Source organism: Vombatus ursinus, unplaced genomic scaffold (genome assembly GCF_900497805.2).
Source record: "Vombatus ursinus unplaced genomic scaffold, bare-nosed wombat genome assembly UNPS02014808.1, whole genome shotgun sequence".
NCBI classification, from domain to species: Eukaryota; Metazoa; Chordata; class Mammalia; order Diprotodontia; family Vombatidae; genus Vombatus; species Vombatus ursinus.
In genome coordinates, this window is record NW_020954586.1 from 5,990,694 (window position 1) to 6,007,649 (window position 16,956).

The window sequence follows — 16,956 nt, forward strand, 5'->3', positions numbered from 1 at the left end:
TTCTTTCTTTCTTTCTTTCTTTCTTTCTTTCTTTCTTTCTTTCTTTCCTTCCTTCCTTCCTTCCTTCCTTCCTTCCTTCCTTCCTTCCTTCTTTTCTTTTTTTAAAAGACAGTATGAAGACATCTTTCTATTAAGGATACTAGGGGCTGGGGGTTGTTAGCTCAGAAGAGAAAATGCCTCAGGGCTTTCTACAGAGAATTTAATGATTTACCATTTCAAATATAGAACCTTGAGCTCAGAGCCACAGACGGAGTTCACCTAACCCATAATCAGTGTGAGTAAACACAGTTCTGAGTGTTTTTTTAAATGCTAGATACTCTATAGATGTAGCCCCTGTCCCCCACGAGCGTCTACGAGCAGCCAGGCAGAGGCGGCTGCAGACCACCCACTGCTGCACCAGAGAGGCTCCTGTCCAATGTGAGTCTGCACTCCAGACCCCAGGTCAAGGGCTGCAGCTGCCTTCCTGACTTGGGTGGCCTGGGGGTGGGGCGTGCACTGTTCAGAGTTGGTCATTTTGATGAGGAGGAGACAACTGGAACTTGGCTGGTGATCAATTTCTTTTCTCTCCTGTTTCCCTTTTCTTCTTCATATCGACCATTTCATCCTCACCTGAGCCTTTCTGCTGCAAGTGCATAGCAAACACTTGCATAACCTCTTTGGCTTTTGTGAAATCAACTTGGATTTGGAAGTTGATGTGAGGAATGGGAGGGGGAGTGAGTTAATGCTTCTCGGGACCACTAGGGGGCGCCAGAGTGCTTAGAGTGCCGAGCCTGGAGTCAGGAAGACTCCTCTCCCTGAGTTCAAATGTGTCCTCATTCACTAGCTGGGTGACCCTGGGCAAGTCACTGCACCCTGTTTGCCTCAGTTTCCTCATCTGTAAAATGAACTGGAGGAGGAAATGGCAAACCACTCCAGTATCTCTGCCCAAAAAAGCCCCAAGTGGGGTCCCACAGAGTCGGACACAACTGAAACAACTACACAACAGATGTGCTTCTCAGTATAAGAGGGCAGCCACATGGGGCCCCTGAATACTTTTGCTTCCTTGGCGAATGTGAGCGGTAGAGCCAGAGATCTCGTTGGTTACCCGCCTGTGCTAAAATTCGTCCTTGGTTACCCACATGAAGGTGAAACAGGAGCTTTTGATGGGTGTTCAGGGTCCCTCCTAGCACCCTCCTTTCCAGCCTTATCTCATTTTACTCCCCTCCAGTTCTGCACTCTGTGCTCCACCCTGTCTTCTGAACACACGTTCCCACCTCCACACCTTTGTTCACGCTGCTCCCGTGCCTGGAATGCCCTTCCTCCCCTTCATGGCCTAGTGAATTCCCCTCATCTTTTAAAAATAAGTTTTATTGGTATCTTTTGTTTAACATTACCCACATTCCCATGTGTCCCTCTCCCCCCACCCCATTCCCATAGAGCCATCCTGTAGAACAAAGAATATCTTTTAATAAGAAAAGTAGGGAGAAAAAACCAATCAATATCCTGAAAAAATGAGAAAAGTTGTGCAGCGTTCTCCTCCTGTTCACCTCCTGCTCCCGTAAGGGCGGGGTCGGGGTGGGGGGCAGCCCTGGGGTCTGGCTGGTAACTTTCCCTTTCAGTCATTTGGTGGCGGGCATTCTTTCCATTTATGTCGTTAGAGTCACTGTGTGTGGTATCTCCTTTGCTTCCTCTGCGTCAGGTCATGTAAATCTTTCCGAGCTTCTCTGTCTTCCTCATGCTCATTACTTAGACTCAGTCACATTCTCCAGTCAGGAGGCATCTGCTTTGTGTCTAGTTCTCTGTTGCCCCCAGAAGTGCTGCTATAAATATTTTGGTGTGTGTGGGGACTGGCCTCCTTGGGATATAAGCCCTGTAAGTGGAATCTCTGGGCCAAAGGGTACAGACATTTTACTAACTTTATTTGCATAATATTCCACATTTTTTCTGCTGATTCACAGCTCCACCAACAATGCACCAGTGATCTTCCCACATCTCTCCAACATTGGCTGCTCCTTTTGCTATCTTTGCTGATTTGTTGAGTTCGAGGTGAAACCTCAGGATGGTTTTGACTTTTCCTCTTTGTTCTTTGAAGTCAGCTTAAAATTCTGCCTCTTGCACCAGACCTCACATAGCGGGTTGATTCCTCTCTGTTGAGCTTAGTGTATGTTCTTGTGTGTTGTGATTCTCTTCCTTTATATCTTAACCCCTTTCTAGACTGCAAGCTCCAGGAGGGCTTCTCCTGTGTCTTCTCTGAACTCTGTATCTTCTTCAGGATAAATCTCAGACTCTGTACGCGAGTAACTTCTAGCCTAATTAATGAACAATGCCCAAATGGCTTCTTTCCAGAGCATTGCTAATTTGTGTAGAAGTAACGTACACTCGGCTTGACCTTGGCCATTTCTTGCTCAGTCCCTAACTGTGTGAGCTCGTGAGCCTTGAAATGTCTCTAATGGAGAGATTAAGTGGAATGAGGCTTAGCAGAGGGGGCAGGGGTCCTCAGAAAGACAGTCTCTGCCAGAGCCCATAGGGTTTGGGTCTGATTGCCTGGTGCACCAACCTGAGGGCAGATGTGCATGGTCGGGTCTGCTCTGCCTGGTACCAAAGGCCCAAGCTTGGGCAGTGGCATCTCAGAGGGTGAGGCAGAAAGGGGGTTGGTGGTGGTGGCGGCTGCTTTTTTAGCCCTCGGTGTTTTCCAGCATGCTCAGAATGAATGACTTGGACTCTTTCTTCCCTCTCTCCTTTGCCATAGCATTTAATGCTGGAGCCCAGGCCCCCTCTTTGTCTTTGCCACCCTGGTGGGCTTTTGTTCCTCACAAAGGTGCTTTCTGAGCCGCCTTGGTTCCTCTGTTTTCTGAATCTCTCGCCTGCCTCCCGAGGGCTTTGTGCTCGCTGCTGAAGGATGTCATTAGCTTCCCCAGCTCGTTTTTTCATCACATGCTTCCCAGCCCCAGAGAGAACCAGCCCAGCCTCCCCTGAGATTCCTGGCCCCTCATTACTCTTCGGGCTTTTCTTAGGGCCCCTGCCCCTTCAGGCGTCTCACCTCCCAGGCTGTGCCGAAGGCCGATGGGCCGAGAACATTTTGATTAAAAAATAAACTAGCAGGGAAAGTTTCCCTTTAAGTGTGAAGCAAAAGAAAAGTGAATTCTGAAGTTCTGTTGGTGTGTCTTAGGAAAAACAAATGGATTTTTCTCCCAAGGATGACGATTCTTTCATTTATTCAGTGTATCAGAGGAATGGCATAGGATAGCGGAGAGGGTACCAGCCTTGAAGTCAGGGCGCGAGGCCTGCCTTAGACCCGTACTGACTGCAGCACCCTAAGGTTTCCAGGTGACAGGCAGATCCCTGCCTGCATTGGCACAGGGAGGGTCCATGATCACATGGAGGTCCCTTACCCGTGAGGTCACGGGCTCGGTCCAAAAACAGTTGAACTTTTATGCTCACAGATAGACATATTCAAAAAGAATTTATTAAGCACCTCCTGTGTGCCCGGTACCTGCTGGGCTCTGGGAAAACAAAGACAAAAGGCAAATAATTTCAGTGCTCAAGGAGAAATGAGTATACTGCTATATGAAGGCAGAGTGGGTCATCTGGGGGAGGAAACGCTAACAAGTGGGGAAGTCAGGAGGGCTTCCTGGAGGAAGCTGACTGTGCGTATGTTGCATGGAGTGGGGGCGCAGAACCATGAGACATTCATCAGGGAGAGTCAGACTCTTCCTCAAGAACGGAGCTAAGACAGGAGCTCCTGGAAGGTTTGCTGTTGATGGATAGGTCAAAGGCCTGCTGGACATCAGGCCTTGGGATGAGCTGTCAGTACAAAAGCAGTGCCTGCCTGCCAGGAGCTTCCATTCTACTGGAGGGTGTACCATGCACAATCAGTAAATGCGGCATGGATACAGGATAAATGTAGAGTAATTTGTGGAGAGGAGGGGAGATCTGGAAAAGGCCTCATCTTGTGGTAGTTTGGGGATCCCCAAGGCCAAGGAGAGCGAGGCAGGAAAGTGGGAGCCGCTGTTGGGGAACTCTGCTGAGAACAATTGTTTCTCCCCTTCCGTTACAGGGATCTCTTATTTAGCCAGATGTATGACAAATTCAGTGAGAATTCCGTGGCCAAGGGGGTCTTCTTGGAGTGCCTGGAGCCTTACATTTTAAGTGACCAGCTGGTGGGAATCACAGCCCAGGTGATGAAGGATTTGCTCATTCACTTCCAAGATAAAAAGCTGATGGAAAATGTGGAGGCCCTGATTGTGCATATGGACATCACCAGCCTGGACATACAACAGGTGAGTTAGAGTTCGGTGCGTTTCCGCCATCTTGAATGCCTGCTACTGTGTGACAGACCCGAAGTAAATACGGTAGCGTCTGCCCTCAGGGGCCAGTACACCACAGGGAGGGGTATAGTGTGGACACATCTGTATCTATTAAGTGCCTACTGTTTGCCTAGGCCTTGGGGACATGGAGACAAAAGGAAACAATCTCTGCCTTTAGGAGAGCTTACATTCTGTCAAGGGAGGTGACATTTACATAAATAAGTGTGTACAAGATTCTATGAAATCAATAGGTCAGTGTGTGTATGTTGGGGAGGGGGAAATGGGTATGTGGCAGACATTGTCAGGGGTCAGGAAAGGCTTCCTGTAGAACAAGGATCTTACTTATTAACCTGGGCTCAAGAAGCTGCTTGTTTTGTTTTTAAAATATTTTATTTTATTTTTGTTTTGTTTTGCTAAGCAGTGGGGTTAAGTGACTTACCCAGGGTCACACAGCTAATAAGTGTCAAGTGTCTGAGGCCAGATTTGAACTCAGGTCCTCCTGACTCCAGGGCCGGTGCTCTATCCACTGCACCACCTAGCTGCCCCTAAAATATTTTAATAACTGTATTTTAATATGATTGGTTTCCTATGTATCTTATTTTATGCAATTAAAAGCGTGATTCTGAGAAGGGGTCCCTAGGCCTCACCAGCCTGCCAGAGGGGTCAAAGTGAAGGTGAAAAACTCTTAGGTGTTTTTAGGATGGGTGAGGCCTGGGCCTGTTTGCAGGCAGCAGGGAAGAGACTGCTTGATAATGAGTGTTGAAGCTGAGGGAACAGAAGGGCTGATCAAAGGACGATGCTCCCAAAGGAAGGGGGAGGGCAGGGGAGGAGATCAGGGCCCGAGGAGAGAAGCAGGCCTTGGCACTGCGGGGGGCTGTCTCTTTGTTAGAGCCTGGAGCAAAGGAGGAGAAGATGAGACCGGGAAGGGGGTGACGCAGAAGGGTTTAGAGCTGTTGGCAAGGGGAGGGGAGGGTGCCCCCCCCAGTAAAAGAGGAGGTTGGTTTCTCTGCAGAGAGAGGAAGAAGAGGGTGGGGGAGGAGGCGCTGCCATGGCCTGAGTTGGCACGATCGTGGCTTCCTCCAGCAGCATTCAGCAGGCCAAGGATGGTCATGGAGAAGGCGTACAGTGGTAATGCCTGGTTGGCAGATGGCAAAGGGAGAGCACCAACTGGCAAGGTGCTGAAGGAATCCAGAGTATTGTTGGACCCAGCCGGCCATAGAGTCAGACTGTGATGGGAGGAAAGTGAGGCCTAAGCAGGGTGAGGTCAGAGGGCTGGGGGGCCTGGTGGGGAGGAATCCTAGGTTGCAGGGGCGTGAAGCAGAGTGCCAGGCGGAGGGGAGTGGCGTGGCTCTGGGTGTGCCCCCAGCCCCTCTGCTTTCTTACATTCTGTTTGTACCATTCGCGGGCAAGAGAATTGGGGAAGTGAAACCATTGGAAAGGCCTCTGCCCTTGGAGTCCTCAGCCTTGGGCAAGTCTCAGATGCTCTAGACTGTTGGGGCAGCAGGGCTTTGAGCCATCACCCTGCCCAGCCCCTGCATTTTACCAGTGAGGAAACTGAGGCCCTGAGATGTCAAGTGACCTGCCCGAGACCACGTAGCACATCAGTGGCAGGGAGAGAAGAAAGCCAAGTCCAGAGTCCCTTCCTGGAGTGACCCCTCTCTTGGAGTCCCTGGGTTTCTCATCTGTAAAATGGAAATAACGACGCTGCGCTTCCTTCTGTGAGGACAGCACTGGGTAACCCTCTAGATGTCACGGAACCCGAGTTACGGTTTCGTTCTCTGTAATATGACTGGCTTGTTTCCTACTGGCTCGGTCCCTCCAGTCAGACTGTAAGCCCTTGAGGGCAGGACCCAGGCCCTCTGTCATTTCCTCCCTCATGTCACCATGCACAGTGTCAGTCACAGCCTCGGGTGCAGAAGGTGCACAAGCTGATGGAGTCTCGGCTCACTGAGAGCACTCCCCTTTGATCGCTGAATTCTCTGGGAATGCTTGGCCTTAAGTGTAGTGACTTTGGGCAAGTAAGAAGCTAAGGCCGGGCTTGATGGCTCCAGTAGAATTGATCGGTGGCCTCAGGTGACTTGTGACAGCGCTGTGTCCTTATCACTGAGTCTGACCCCAGTGTGATGCAGTGTTGTGGGGCCGGCCTTGGCATCCTGGTTCTGTCATGTGGCAGCTGACGTTTAGAGAGTACCTACTATGTGCTGGGCACTGTGCTAAAGCATTTTACAAATACTAGATCGTTTGATCCTCACAACAACCCAGGGAGGGAGGTGCTGTTATGATCCCCATTTTACAGATGAGGAAACCGAGGTAAGCAGAGGTGAAGTGACTTTCCCAGGGTCTGCGGTTAGTGTCTGAATTGGATTTGAACTCAGGCCTCCCTGACTCCAGGCCCGGTGCTTTGTGCACCGTGGTTCCTCCCAGCTGCCTCTGATTACCTTAAACCTTTGTGATTAGACCAGACCCCAAGGCCCCTTCCCATTCTAAATCTGGGATCGTGGTTGGGATGTGAAGGAGGGGGGCCGAGGCTTCAGGGCCTTGAATGAAATCTTGTCCTTTCTTGCTCTGCAGCCCCTTCTGCACGCACCCCTTCCTGTCCTCTAACCCCGCCCCAGGCTGGTGCAGGCCATCGTCCCGGTCTCTAGAGGCTTCTCTCCTATTCCCACCCTGCCGCAGTGACCTTCCCAAAGCGCGCATCACCTCCCTGGCCAGCCAGCTCCAGTCACTGCCCATTAGCTGTGGGGCCAAGCATCAGCCCCTCTGTCACTGAAGACTGCCCCGTCTGGCCCCTTCCTCTCACGCCTGTGTCTTACAGCTGTCCGCCTGCGTCTTACAGCTGTCCGCCTTCGTGTCTCTGGCCGCCGCCTCCTCCTCCTTCCTCTGCTCCGGTGTGGAGGGTGTGCACTGAGTCATTGCTGCGTGGCCTGTGCTCCTGTAGTTTCCCTTAATAGAGGGTCAGCTCCTCAGGCTGGGGGCCGTTTTTGCTTCTTTCGTTGTCTCACCAGCACTTAGCACATAGGGCTTGGCTCACAGTAGGTGCTTAATAAGTGCTCACTGATTGATTTTGCTTCCCATGCAGGATGCCTCTGGCTTGGTCACCACATTCAGATCCAGGGTCATCTGCTCATTTTTGCAGGTTGTTCTCATGTGCTGGGAGAATCGCCTCTATGACGCCATGATCTATGTCTACAACAGGGGCATGAATGAATTCATCAGTCCAATGGAGGTGAGCTTGCCGGGCACCCAGTGCTGATTCTCCCTGGGGCTGCCCCAGTGTTTTTCGTTGGGTTTTGAAGACTGTCGGTTGCTCTCTCTCAGTCACTTCGGGATCACTTCCGGAGATTTCTAGGACCTGCTTGGGCTTTTAAATCATCCTTTTGTCCCATGCCTTCTGTTCGTTATCCTTTCTTTCCCGTTTGGATAAACAGCTAAAAATGTTCCAGGTCCTATTTTGAAGCTTTAGGAGCAGCTCTTGTCCCAGTGACTCTTCCCAGTAGCTCGTGACAGCTGCCTTTCCACAACCTTTGTCAAAGAAGGTGATGGTTAGCCAATGGGGAAGGGAGCCAGGGAACAGGGAGCAGGGCCTGGGAGAGTCTTGCCTCCCCGGGTCCAGCACCATTACTTTTGCCTTCAACAGTCTGCTCATATCCAGAAGTCACCGTTCGAGAAAATGTTACTAGTTTTACCAGGGACATAGGGAGGAGAGAGGGGTGGAGGGGTCGACAGTACAGCCCCAAAGGGAGACTCGCGGAGCCTGGGCCAGGGCTGCCCAGCAGGTCACTCTGGCCTTCCTTACTACGTGCCCGACTGAGGGAGTTGATGGTGGTGCATCAGGTGTGAAAGGTGCCCCAGACCAGGGACTGATAGAAGCCCTGGGATGGAAGCAGGGAGAGGCCCAAGAGTCCTACTGGACCTTTCAGTGGTACTGAGGCAAGCAGCCTCCTCAGCACTTTGTGCGCATCTGCCCCCTGGCCCAGCTCCCTGACTCATACCTAGGTAAAATCAGATTGGAATCGAGGGAAAGCTTTCCCCCAAGTGGTCCCTCTCCTTCCTTGAATTGTGTCCTGGAAGGATTCTGGGATGGCTTTTACCTTGTTCCTGGCTTTGCTGGAGGGGTCAGAGCTAGGCTGCGATGGCCTCATCATTCAGTGACTGGTCCCACAGGCCTCGGCCCAGGCAGCTCCCTCCTCCCTGGGCACCCCAGACCCTCAGCCCACACTGCTTATGGTTGGGAACAGAACTTCTAGTTACCGTTGAATTGGATTCTGAAAATAGACATGATTCAACACCGTCTCCTTGGAGAAAAATGCCTCCTGGGCATTTCCATGTAATGTCCTTTGGTTTCTCCTTATATGAAACCATCTCCTCCAACCCCCACGGACGTGTAGAGTTGGCCCATGTGGGAGCAGCTTTCCCCAACAAGGAGATGGCTAATGGTCATGAGTGTTCACACTGGGGGATGTGGAGCTCAATGGAGCCTTGGGATAACCCAGGCCAATCCCCTCATTTTACAGAAGAGGAAACAGGAGAATGCCCTGGCCACAGTCTCACTGCTGGCAAATCAGATCCACATGACGGAGCACATCACCTCCTTCCTCTATAATCTCTGGTGGCTCCCTATGACCCCTGGGATCAAATATCAAGTCTTCAATCCCTCCTAGCCTGACCTTCCCCTCCCACCTTGTCAGTCTTCTTATACATTAGGAGGGAGGCTTCAGCTACGGTACCATGTCCTCCTCCATCCCCCGCTCTGGACATTCTCCCAGGGTATCTCCTGTGCCCACAGTTCTCTCCTCCTTATCTCTGTGTCTTGGCTTCCTTCACATCCCACCCAAAACCCTCTTTTGAAAGAAGCCGTCCCTGACCCCTCTTAATGCCAGCACCTTCCCCTGGTGATATCTCCTGTTCATTCTTTGCTCTTCCAACCACACCAGTCAGTCAGCAGTTAGTAAGCGCCTACTATGTGCTAAGCGCAGGCAACACAAATATGAAAGAAGCAGACAGTCCCTGCCCTCCAGGAACTTCCAGCCCAGTGAAGGAGACAACGTGCAAAAAGAAAGCTGAAAGGCTGGGGCAGTGCGCAGGAAGGTGCCCTGGCAGAGAAGGCCTGAAAGACAGCGGCCCGCTGGGCAATGGGTCCTGGCTGTCGGGAAGAGAGCGGCCCTTCTTCCCTGTCATGCCTGATCACCACACGTGTTCTCCTGTTGTTGTGTAGAAAGGGGTTGGCTGACTGCCGGACAGCTCCCAGGACACAGGAAGGATGCTGCAGTGTACCCTTGACCGCAATGTCCTCAGCCCTGGGCCTGTGTCTTAGTGGGGTGGCATTCATGTCCCCAAAGGGGAGAACGTTTTCCTTGAGGGAGGTGGAGGTCCCCAGCTAAGTGTTTCCTTGTCAGTGACCCTGAAAGGATGCGCGTCCTTGGAGCCAGGCCTGGGACACGTGCCAGTCCTGGTTCTGTCGCCTCGTACGCGGGGTCTGGAGGCAAGGACATGGTTTACCTCTTACCTTCTGAAATCATTCTTCTGTTCATTTTAAATGCAGAAACTTTTCAAGGTCATTGCTCCTCCTCTGAGTGCAGGGAAGTCTCTGACAGGTAAGTCGCATCCACTGTGAGCTTGGGTGCAGTGATGCAAACAAGCCTTCTGGTCTGTGGTTAGAGGAAAATGGCAGAGGAGGCTGAAGGGCCCAGCAGGATTTACCCCCCGAGATTCCCAGGGCTCCCAAAGAAGAGGAGGAGAGCTGAGGAGCCAGGGTGGTGGGAGGCAGGGAGGCGCCCTCGATGTGGGTGAGGGGCTGGAGTGCAGAGGCAGCCGGCTTCTGGGACCCCTGCCTTTGCTCCACTGGCAGCACCATAGGAATGGAGGGGCTCGAGGCAGGCCGCCAGGGATCAGGAGGCTCTGTGATATAGAGGGGCATGGGGTGGCCGCTTCATTTTACGTTGAGGAAAGCTGAGACAATGAAATCAGGAGTAGAGGCTGCTTGTCCTCTAACTCTCGGTTCCTTTCCATGAGCCCTCACCTTCTCCGATTTATCCCCGACTTCTCCTGGAGTCCACAGAGTAGACTTAGAGAAGGGCCTTAGAGGGCATCCATTCGTCCCCTTCCTTCAGCATGGATCCTCACTCTGGTGTCCCTTGGGATCAATCAGTCCTCCTTTAGTCATCCTAGCCCAGGATGAGGAATGTGCTTTATGAAATTCCTCCACCGTTTCTATGTACTCGGTGCGGTGTGTACTCATCTGCCCCTACACCCCGTTGGTGCTGGTGCTCCCCAAGACAAGCCAGAGCCAGCCAGCAATCCCCAAGGCCAGGATTCCCTCAGCTCCTGGCCCACTCTGTCCTCCAACCAATTACTCTTAACCTAAGAGTCCATTCTACTGCCCACCTCTCTAAGACCTTGCCAGTGGCAAAGTCATCCATTGACACACCTCTTCCGCATAGCCCTGGAAGCCTTCTCCACTGATGAGAAGCCATCTTTGCCCCAGTGAGGTCTGTCCACCCAGGAAGTGCCCAGCAGTAGTGCCTGGGCTCAGACTCCCTCCCCTTGGGTGCCCGAGAACTGCTCTAGCCCCTCCCCTGCCGCCAGTTTACCTGCCTACAGGAGCAGAGGGAGAATTGCTGGAAATATTTTCTTTCTGTTGCAGATGAGCAGGTTATTATGGGCAACAAGCTTCTGGTCTACATAAGGTAAATACAGAGTGGATCTGCAGGCCTTCTCTTCTGCTCCAGGTCTGGGGCTCCCCCCCAACCCCTCAGTGCTAGACTGCGTCTTTAGATTGTGTATTGTGTAGCATCACTGATCGAGACCCAGAAGTCACCTCAGAGGCCCTCTAAGCCAACCCCTCTCCTTTTACAGTTGAGGAAACTGAGGCCCACACCTCCGAGTGACTTGCCCAAGTCAACAGTGACTTCGCTCCCCACCCCTCCCCCATGCCACCCCCAGCCACCTTCTAGCGCCAATACACTTACACATAGCAGGCAGGGCTGGCTTTTGTCCTAAATAAAAGATTGACCACCGTCGCCATTTCTTCTGAAGGCTTTCTCCCCCCAGCCAGGGCCACCCCGACGGGTTCCCATTGCTCATCTCACAGCAGCCCTGTGAGACGCGTCACTGCCCTGGTTTCCAGGCAAGACTGAGGGCAAGTGCCTAAACTCCTACCTGGGTGTGACCGAGCCAGAACCGGGCGCAGAACCAGGCCCTGTTCATATCCAGTACCCTCCTAGACTTCCTGGTGACTTCAGAATGAGCCCCCTTCTCTTCACCCTCAAAAGTAAAAAGGGCCGAGCCCAGACTCCGAGTATCCAGAGGGTCTTGGTGTGCGGCTGGGCTAGTTGAGGCCGGCCCAGAGCCAGAGCAGTTTCTGGACTCGGGCTGGGGCAGAGGCTCTGCGCCTTCTCACCCGGACTGTGTTCTTCCTCTGCAGCTGCTGCCTGGCAGGTCGTGCTTATCCCCTGGGGGACATCCCCGAGGACCTGGTGCCCTTGGTTAAAAACCAGGTAGGTGCCGCCCCACCCGCAGTGGCTGGAGATAGCTGGGAAGCGCTAGGCAAGCCGGGACACCCCCGTGAGCCCGTCGCTAACGTCCATCGTGGTGTCCCCCAGAGGGCTGACGGGACCGTGGCGGTCCCTCAGACTGCCCTTGTGGATCCCAGCGGGAATCATGGCTGCTGTCCAACATCTCGGGCACCCCTTCTCTCCATCTACAGGTCTTTGAGTTTCTGATCCGCCTGCATTCTGCGGAGGCGTCCTCTGAGGAAGAGATCTACCCTTATATCTGCACTTTGCTTCACTTTGACACCAGGGAATTCCTGAACGTCCTTGCCCTGGTAAGTGGAACTTTCCTAGGTTCATAGGTGCAGAGGTCTACCTTAGAGATCCCCGGAGGAGGAAACTGAGGCTCAGGTTGAGTGATTTACCCAAGGTCACACAAGTAGTCAGAGCCAAGATTTGAACTCAGCTTCTGTGACTCCACACTTGGGGCTCTTTGCACTATACCAAGTCCCTGCTTTGGATCTTGGCCTCATGCCTAGAGCCCAACCATGCCACCGGCAGGGGAAGGCCTGTCTGTGGCCATGCTTCAGGAGGACTTGAGGCTAGGTCGGGGAAAAGTTACATTGACTTCTAACTGAGAATTTTCATTTCCTTCAATTATCTGTTTTTAAAAAACAAAAGCACCACCCTGCTAGGGGAGACTGTCCAAAGGGTGGGGTAGGTGATGAGGCCCTGAGCTGTAGAGTCAGGATGGTGAGGCCCGAGCCAGGGCGAGCAGGAGGGGATTGAGGGTCTGAGGTCAGACCAGAGAGTGGAACCAGGCTGAGAGAAGGAGCTGTGAGAGTCTGGGGATGGGGAGGCTGACAGACGAGGGAGTGAAGGCTTTGGAGGGGCCTCACCCGGCACTTGGGGCTGTGGACCTACAGCGGGTTTGTCAGGGATTGTCACTTATCCTCGAGGCAGCTAAGTGGACACAGCTGTAGACCAGGAGTCAGGAACTCGGGCCTGAGTTCAGAGCCAGCCTCCTCTGCCTGCCCCAGTTTCCTCATCTATAAGACAAAAATTATAACAGCATCTCCCTCCCGTGGTTGTTGTGAGGATCAAAGGAGATCACGTAAGTAAAGCGATTTGCCAGTCTTTAAACTCCGTGTAAATGTTCGCTATTCTTATGTGTCTTATTGCCCTCTGAGCCATGAGTATTATGAAGACTGAATCAGCCTCTATAGCCAATGGACAGGCCATGGCCCCTCACTGAGCCTCAGTTTCTTCTTCTGTAAACTAGGGATAACATTACCCAGAGAGGCCACTGCGCAGTTTTGCAAGGCTAGTGTCTGTAAATTACCCTGGAAGCTCTAAAGTACAATTTAAAAGTTGTTGTTAATAAGAGTAAGAATGGTAAGTAAACAGCGTCTCCTCTAGTGCCTAGGATGGCTCCCTGCACGCGGCAGTTACTTAATGAACGTTGAACTGAAGTTTGAGCACACTCAGTATATTGTGTTCCTGGTGCTTTGCAAAGAGTTCTGACTCTGTAACCAAGCAAGTCTACCTTGGTGTTTAATGAGGGTGGTGTGGATGGTGTGATTGATGAGGGGGGTGTGTCTGGTGAGGGTGGTGTGGATGATGTGGATAGTGAGGGGTGTGTGGATGGTGAAGATGGTGTGGATGGTGAGGGAGGTGTGGGTGGTGTGGGTGGTGAGGATGCTGTGGGTGGTGAGGGTAATGTGAGTGTTTTGGGTGATGAAGATTGAGTGGGAAATGTGGGGTGCCACAACCCTGCAAATACCAACTTCCCGTTCAGTGGATGCGTACATAAAAACTTTACACGGGCTGTAGAAGCAGAACAACCAGTGTAAACAGCTCATGTCCGGGTACTCAGTCAGAACTGACCAAAAAGGAAAAGGATCAAAACCAGCTGGCCCAGCACCAGCAAAGACGTAACAAAAGTAAGGATTGGTTGTGAACCAAGACCAAAGCACACCCAGCCAGTAAAGGACAGATGGTCAAATCTCTGCATGGACGAACAGCTGGGAGGAGATTTTGGACCAAAAGATGGTGATGGTTCAGATACTTGCTTAGTAAAGACCTGGAACCACAGTGAAAAGCTGTGGCGTGGCGGAAGGCTGTACCAGAACGGGAGGAGAATTGAAAAGGAGGCAGAGACAATGCTAGAAAAGCAGGGAGACAGCTCGCCTTCACGGAAGACCGAGGGGACAGCTTCTTGTTCAGGACCAGAGCCATCGACCGACCCATCAAAGGTGCAGAAGACACTCACCCTGGAACCAGACTTTGCCTGGGAAGCATTCTTCCAAGAGCCCTTTGATGCCCAATGTAGAAAGACCAAGAGAAAGGAAGCAGCACATCAGGCCTCTCCTAAATTAACCAACCCCACATGAAAACAAAACGCCAACCACTCTCTCGTGTTACGGGATTCATGCTACCCGGATACAGGCAGCTACCTAGGACGGGAAACCCGTGACGGCAGAGAACCGACAGATCCTCAGACTCTGCAGCAGAGTAACACAGCGAAGAATATGCCAAGCTCTCAGAACGAGGAATAAACCCGAGGATCTTTCACAATCCGGCAGAGGACAGATTCATCGAAGCACCAGAAAACGCCAAGACTTTGGAGTGTTCCGAGCAGAAAGAGCACCATTTCCCGCCGCTCTCACGCCAAAAAGAGATGAAAGACCATCTTCACTAACTGCACATTCTAAAAGTTAGAAAGAAACCGACTCAGCTTGGTGGTGAAGTTAGAAGATAGCCAGGAAGACAGATTCATTGACCAAACGAGAAAACGCCTCCAGCAGCAGAGAGCTTCAGAGCAAAAGCAAAGGCACTGGGGGAGGCAGCGGCAGCCAGGAGGGACACAGCAGCTGTGGGGGTTGGGCGAGAGGGGGAGGGCCTTTTCCAACACACCTGAACGGAAATTTGAGAGAGACCATGTAATGATAACATGTCATGCAAGTAGGCAAATACATTTAAATATGCCAGAGAGTGAATCCTATCATTATCAGAGCACAGAGAACAGCATTCCCAGCTGCAGGAACAGTGCGGGAAGAGAGCTCACGTGCACCAATACTAACACCGTGGTCGTGGCCGTTGATTAATGCAAATGCCCAGAGTGTTTGCTCAAGTCCTGAAGATTTCTAGCGCCTGAAGACCATTTGTTCAGACTTAAACTAGAAAGTCTAGAGCAAGAAATTTTCAACCTGGCGATAAAAATGGTACAGAGACTGGTCCAGAAGGAAGGAAAATCAAACAGTACAACAATAGCCAACAACGTAATGCCGTGGGGCCCGGACAACGCAAGACGAGACACACCAGGATATGTCCCCTGGGAAACTAACCAACTGAAACCATGAGGTTGCTCTCTGAACTTTACCAACATATTCAGCCAAGGAGATGGTCAAAGAAAACCAACCTCCAGGCTAGGAATGGACACGACGGACACATCATTTCTAACCATAGGAAACACCATACCAATAGAAATAATGAGAACTGGAGACCGCTTCCCAGCAGGAAAATACCACTTTCCAACTAGACCCACCAGACTAACACAAACATGGCAGGTACCAGACAGTTAGGAAGTGCAACTCAAATGAGAGCAGACTGCTATGAAGGGCACGGAGCAGAAGTCACCCCAAAATGGGGCTGGAAAGTGGGAGGAACACCTGAAACCTTCACTTAGCGTGAAGCATACGGACAAAGAGCGTCTCCATCAGGATTCCAGTTTCCAGAATACTCATTGGTGGCGGAGAGAAGGGAACGCACTCAGGGAATGTATATGTCGATTCCAACAATCCACAAAGAAGAATCTATGATTATGACCATGGAAGCAAGGTAGATAAATGGAGAACAGAATATGACTGTATGAAAAACCAGTGGGCAGAGGATGGAGAGTCCTGGGCACAGGCCAGAGGGGAGGACGCGCCATCCGCAGCCGAGGACAGACTCATAAGAAATGTCTTGGTCGACACATACACTCCACCGACTGGAGGAGACGACCCAGGACCGATAAACCCATGAGGAAGAATATGGGCCAAACAACCAGACATCCCCTGCAAGCTAGCACTCGGAACAGTCGCGTCATTTGTTTGCGAGAATAATGCACCAGGCCAAATATTTGTGAAACTCACACCAAACTGGGCAGATGAATTTTCAAATTCAGGAGTAGCACGAAGTAGAATGAAACATATGCTACATTTTTCTGGGAAGGAAAACTTGTAACGGAAGGTAGATTATAAACACCACAACAGGGGAATGTTCATTCATTTCACCAGCCTGGTACTGATGGTACTGAAGCCTGCACACTTTCTGGAAATACTTCCCAAGAGAAACTGGAAAATTCAACTTACCTGTCATGGAAGGAAGAAAAGACCGACATATGTACTAAGAACTATGTACCAATAAACAAAATAAACTTACTCATTAGTTAAGTTTTAAACATCTAAATAAAAAGAAATTTAAGCAAAACAAACTTTCTGTCATCTATTGGAAACCGACTGCATCTTTTAATTGGGTCAGAGGGCAGGAATGAGCCCATTTAAGATAAATGGGGAATTAAAAAAATGACCATTTCCATGACCTACTGACCAATTAATTGCCTTCTCTTTCCTTTCCATCTTGCCCTCCTTTCTTTTCATTTTCTGCATCATTTAGAAAGATCTTTTTTCACTTTTTTCTGGAACTTTCTTAGACAGGCAGACCAGTTTTTGTGGGAAATTAGCAAGAATTGTATACAGCAAGTGCTTTATAAATGAATGCTCCTTCAGTCAGAGGGTGAACGTTGACGGCCCTGGATTCCATCAGCTTCAGCTGGACATGTGGGCAGGAGGAGTAAGTCAGGCTGTGGGATCCAAGATGAGAGAAGCTGAGACAGCCCCATGCCAGGGGAGACGGGAAGACACACACTACCTGCCCATCCGCACCAGCTGAGCCACTCACACCATCCACACCATCCAGCCACCCTCACCATCTACACCACCTTCACCATCCACACTATCCATACCATCCTCACCATCTACACCATCCTCACCATCCACACCATCCACACCGTCCATACCATCTACACCGTCCACACCATCCACTCCATCCACACCATCCAGCCACCCTCACCACCTACACCACCTTCACCATCCACACTATCCATACCATCCTCACCATCTACACCATCCTCACCA

The 16,956-nt window shown here is 51.3% G+C and overlaps 1 protein-coding gene across 6 annotated transcripts in view; it reads left to right on the forward strand.

Moving 5' to 3' along the window:
- VPS8 (VPS8, CORVET complex subunit) overlaps positions 1-16,956 on the forward strand; it is a 185,225-nt gene that overhangs the window by 76,375 nt on the left and 91,894 nt on the right. For 5 of the 6 annotated variants that reach the window (XM_027875404.1, XM_027875409.1, XM_027875406.1 and 2 more), the window contains exons 22-27: positions 4,037-4,259; positions 7,366-7,512; positions 9,829-9,880; positions 10,930-10,972; positions 11,710-11,782; positions 11,992-12,111. In XM_027875404.1, coding sequence (XP_027731205.1) covers positions 4,037-4,259; positions 7,366-7,512; positions 9,829-9,880; positions 10,930-10,972; positions 11,710-11,782; positions 11,992-12,111 — 658 coding nt within the window. The remainder of the gene's footprint in view (positions 1-4,036; positions 4,260-7,365; positions 7,513-9,828; positions 9,881-10,929; positions 10,973-11,709; positions 11,783-11,991; positions 12,112-16,956) is intronic. The other variant, XM_027875405.1, reaches the window with a different exon arrangement.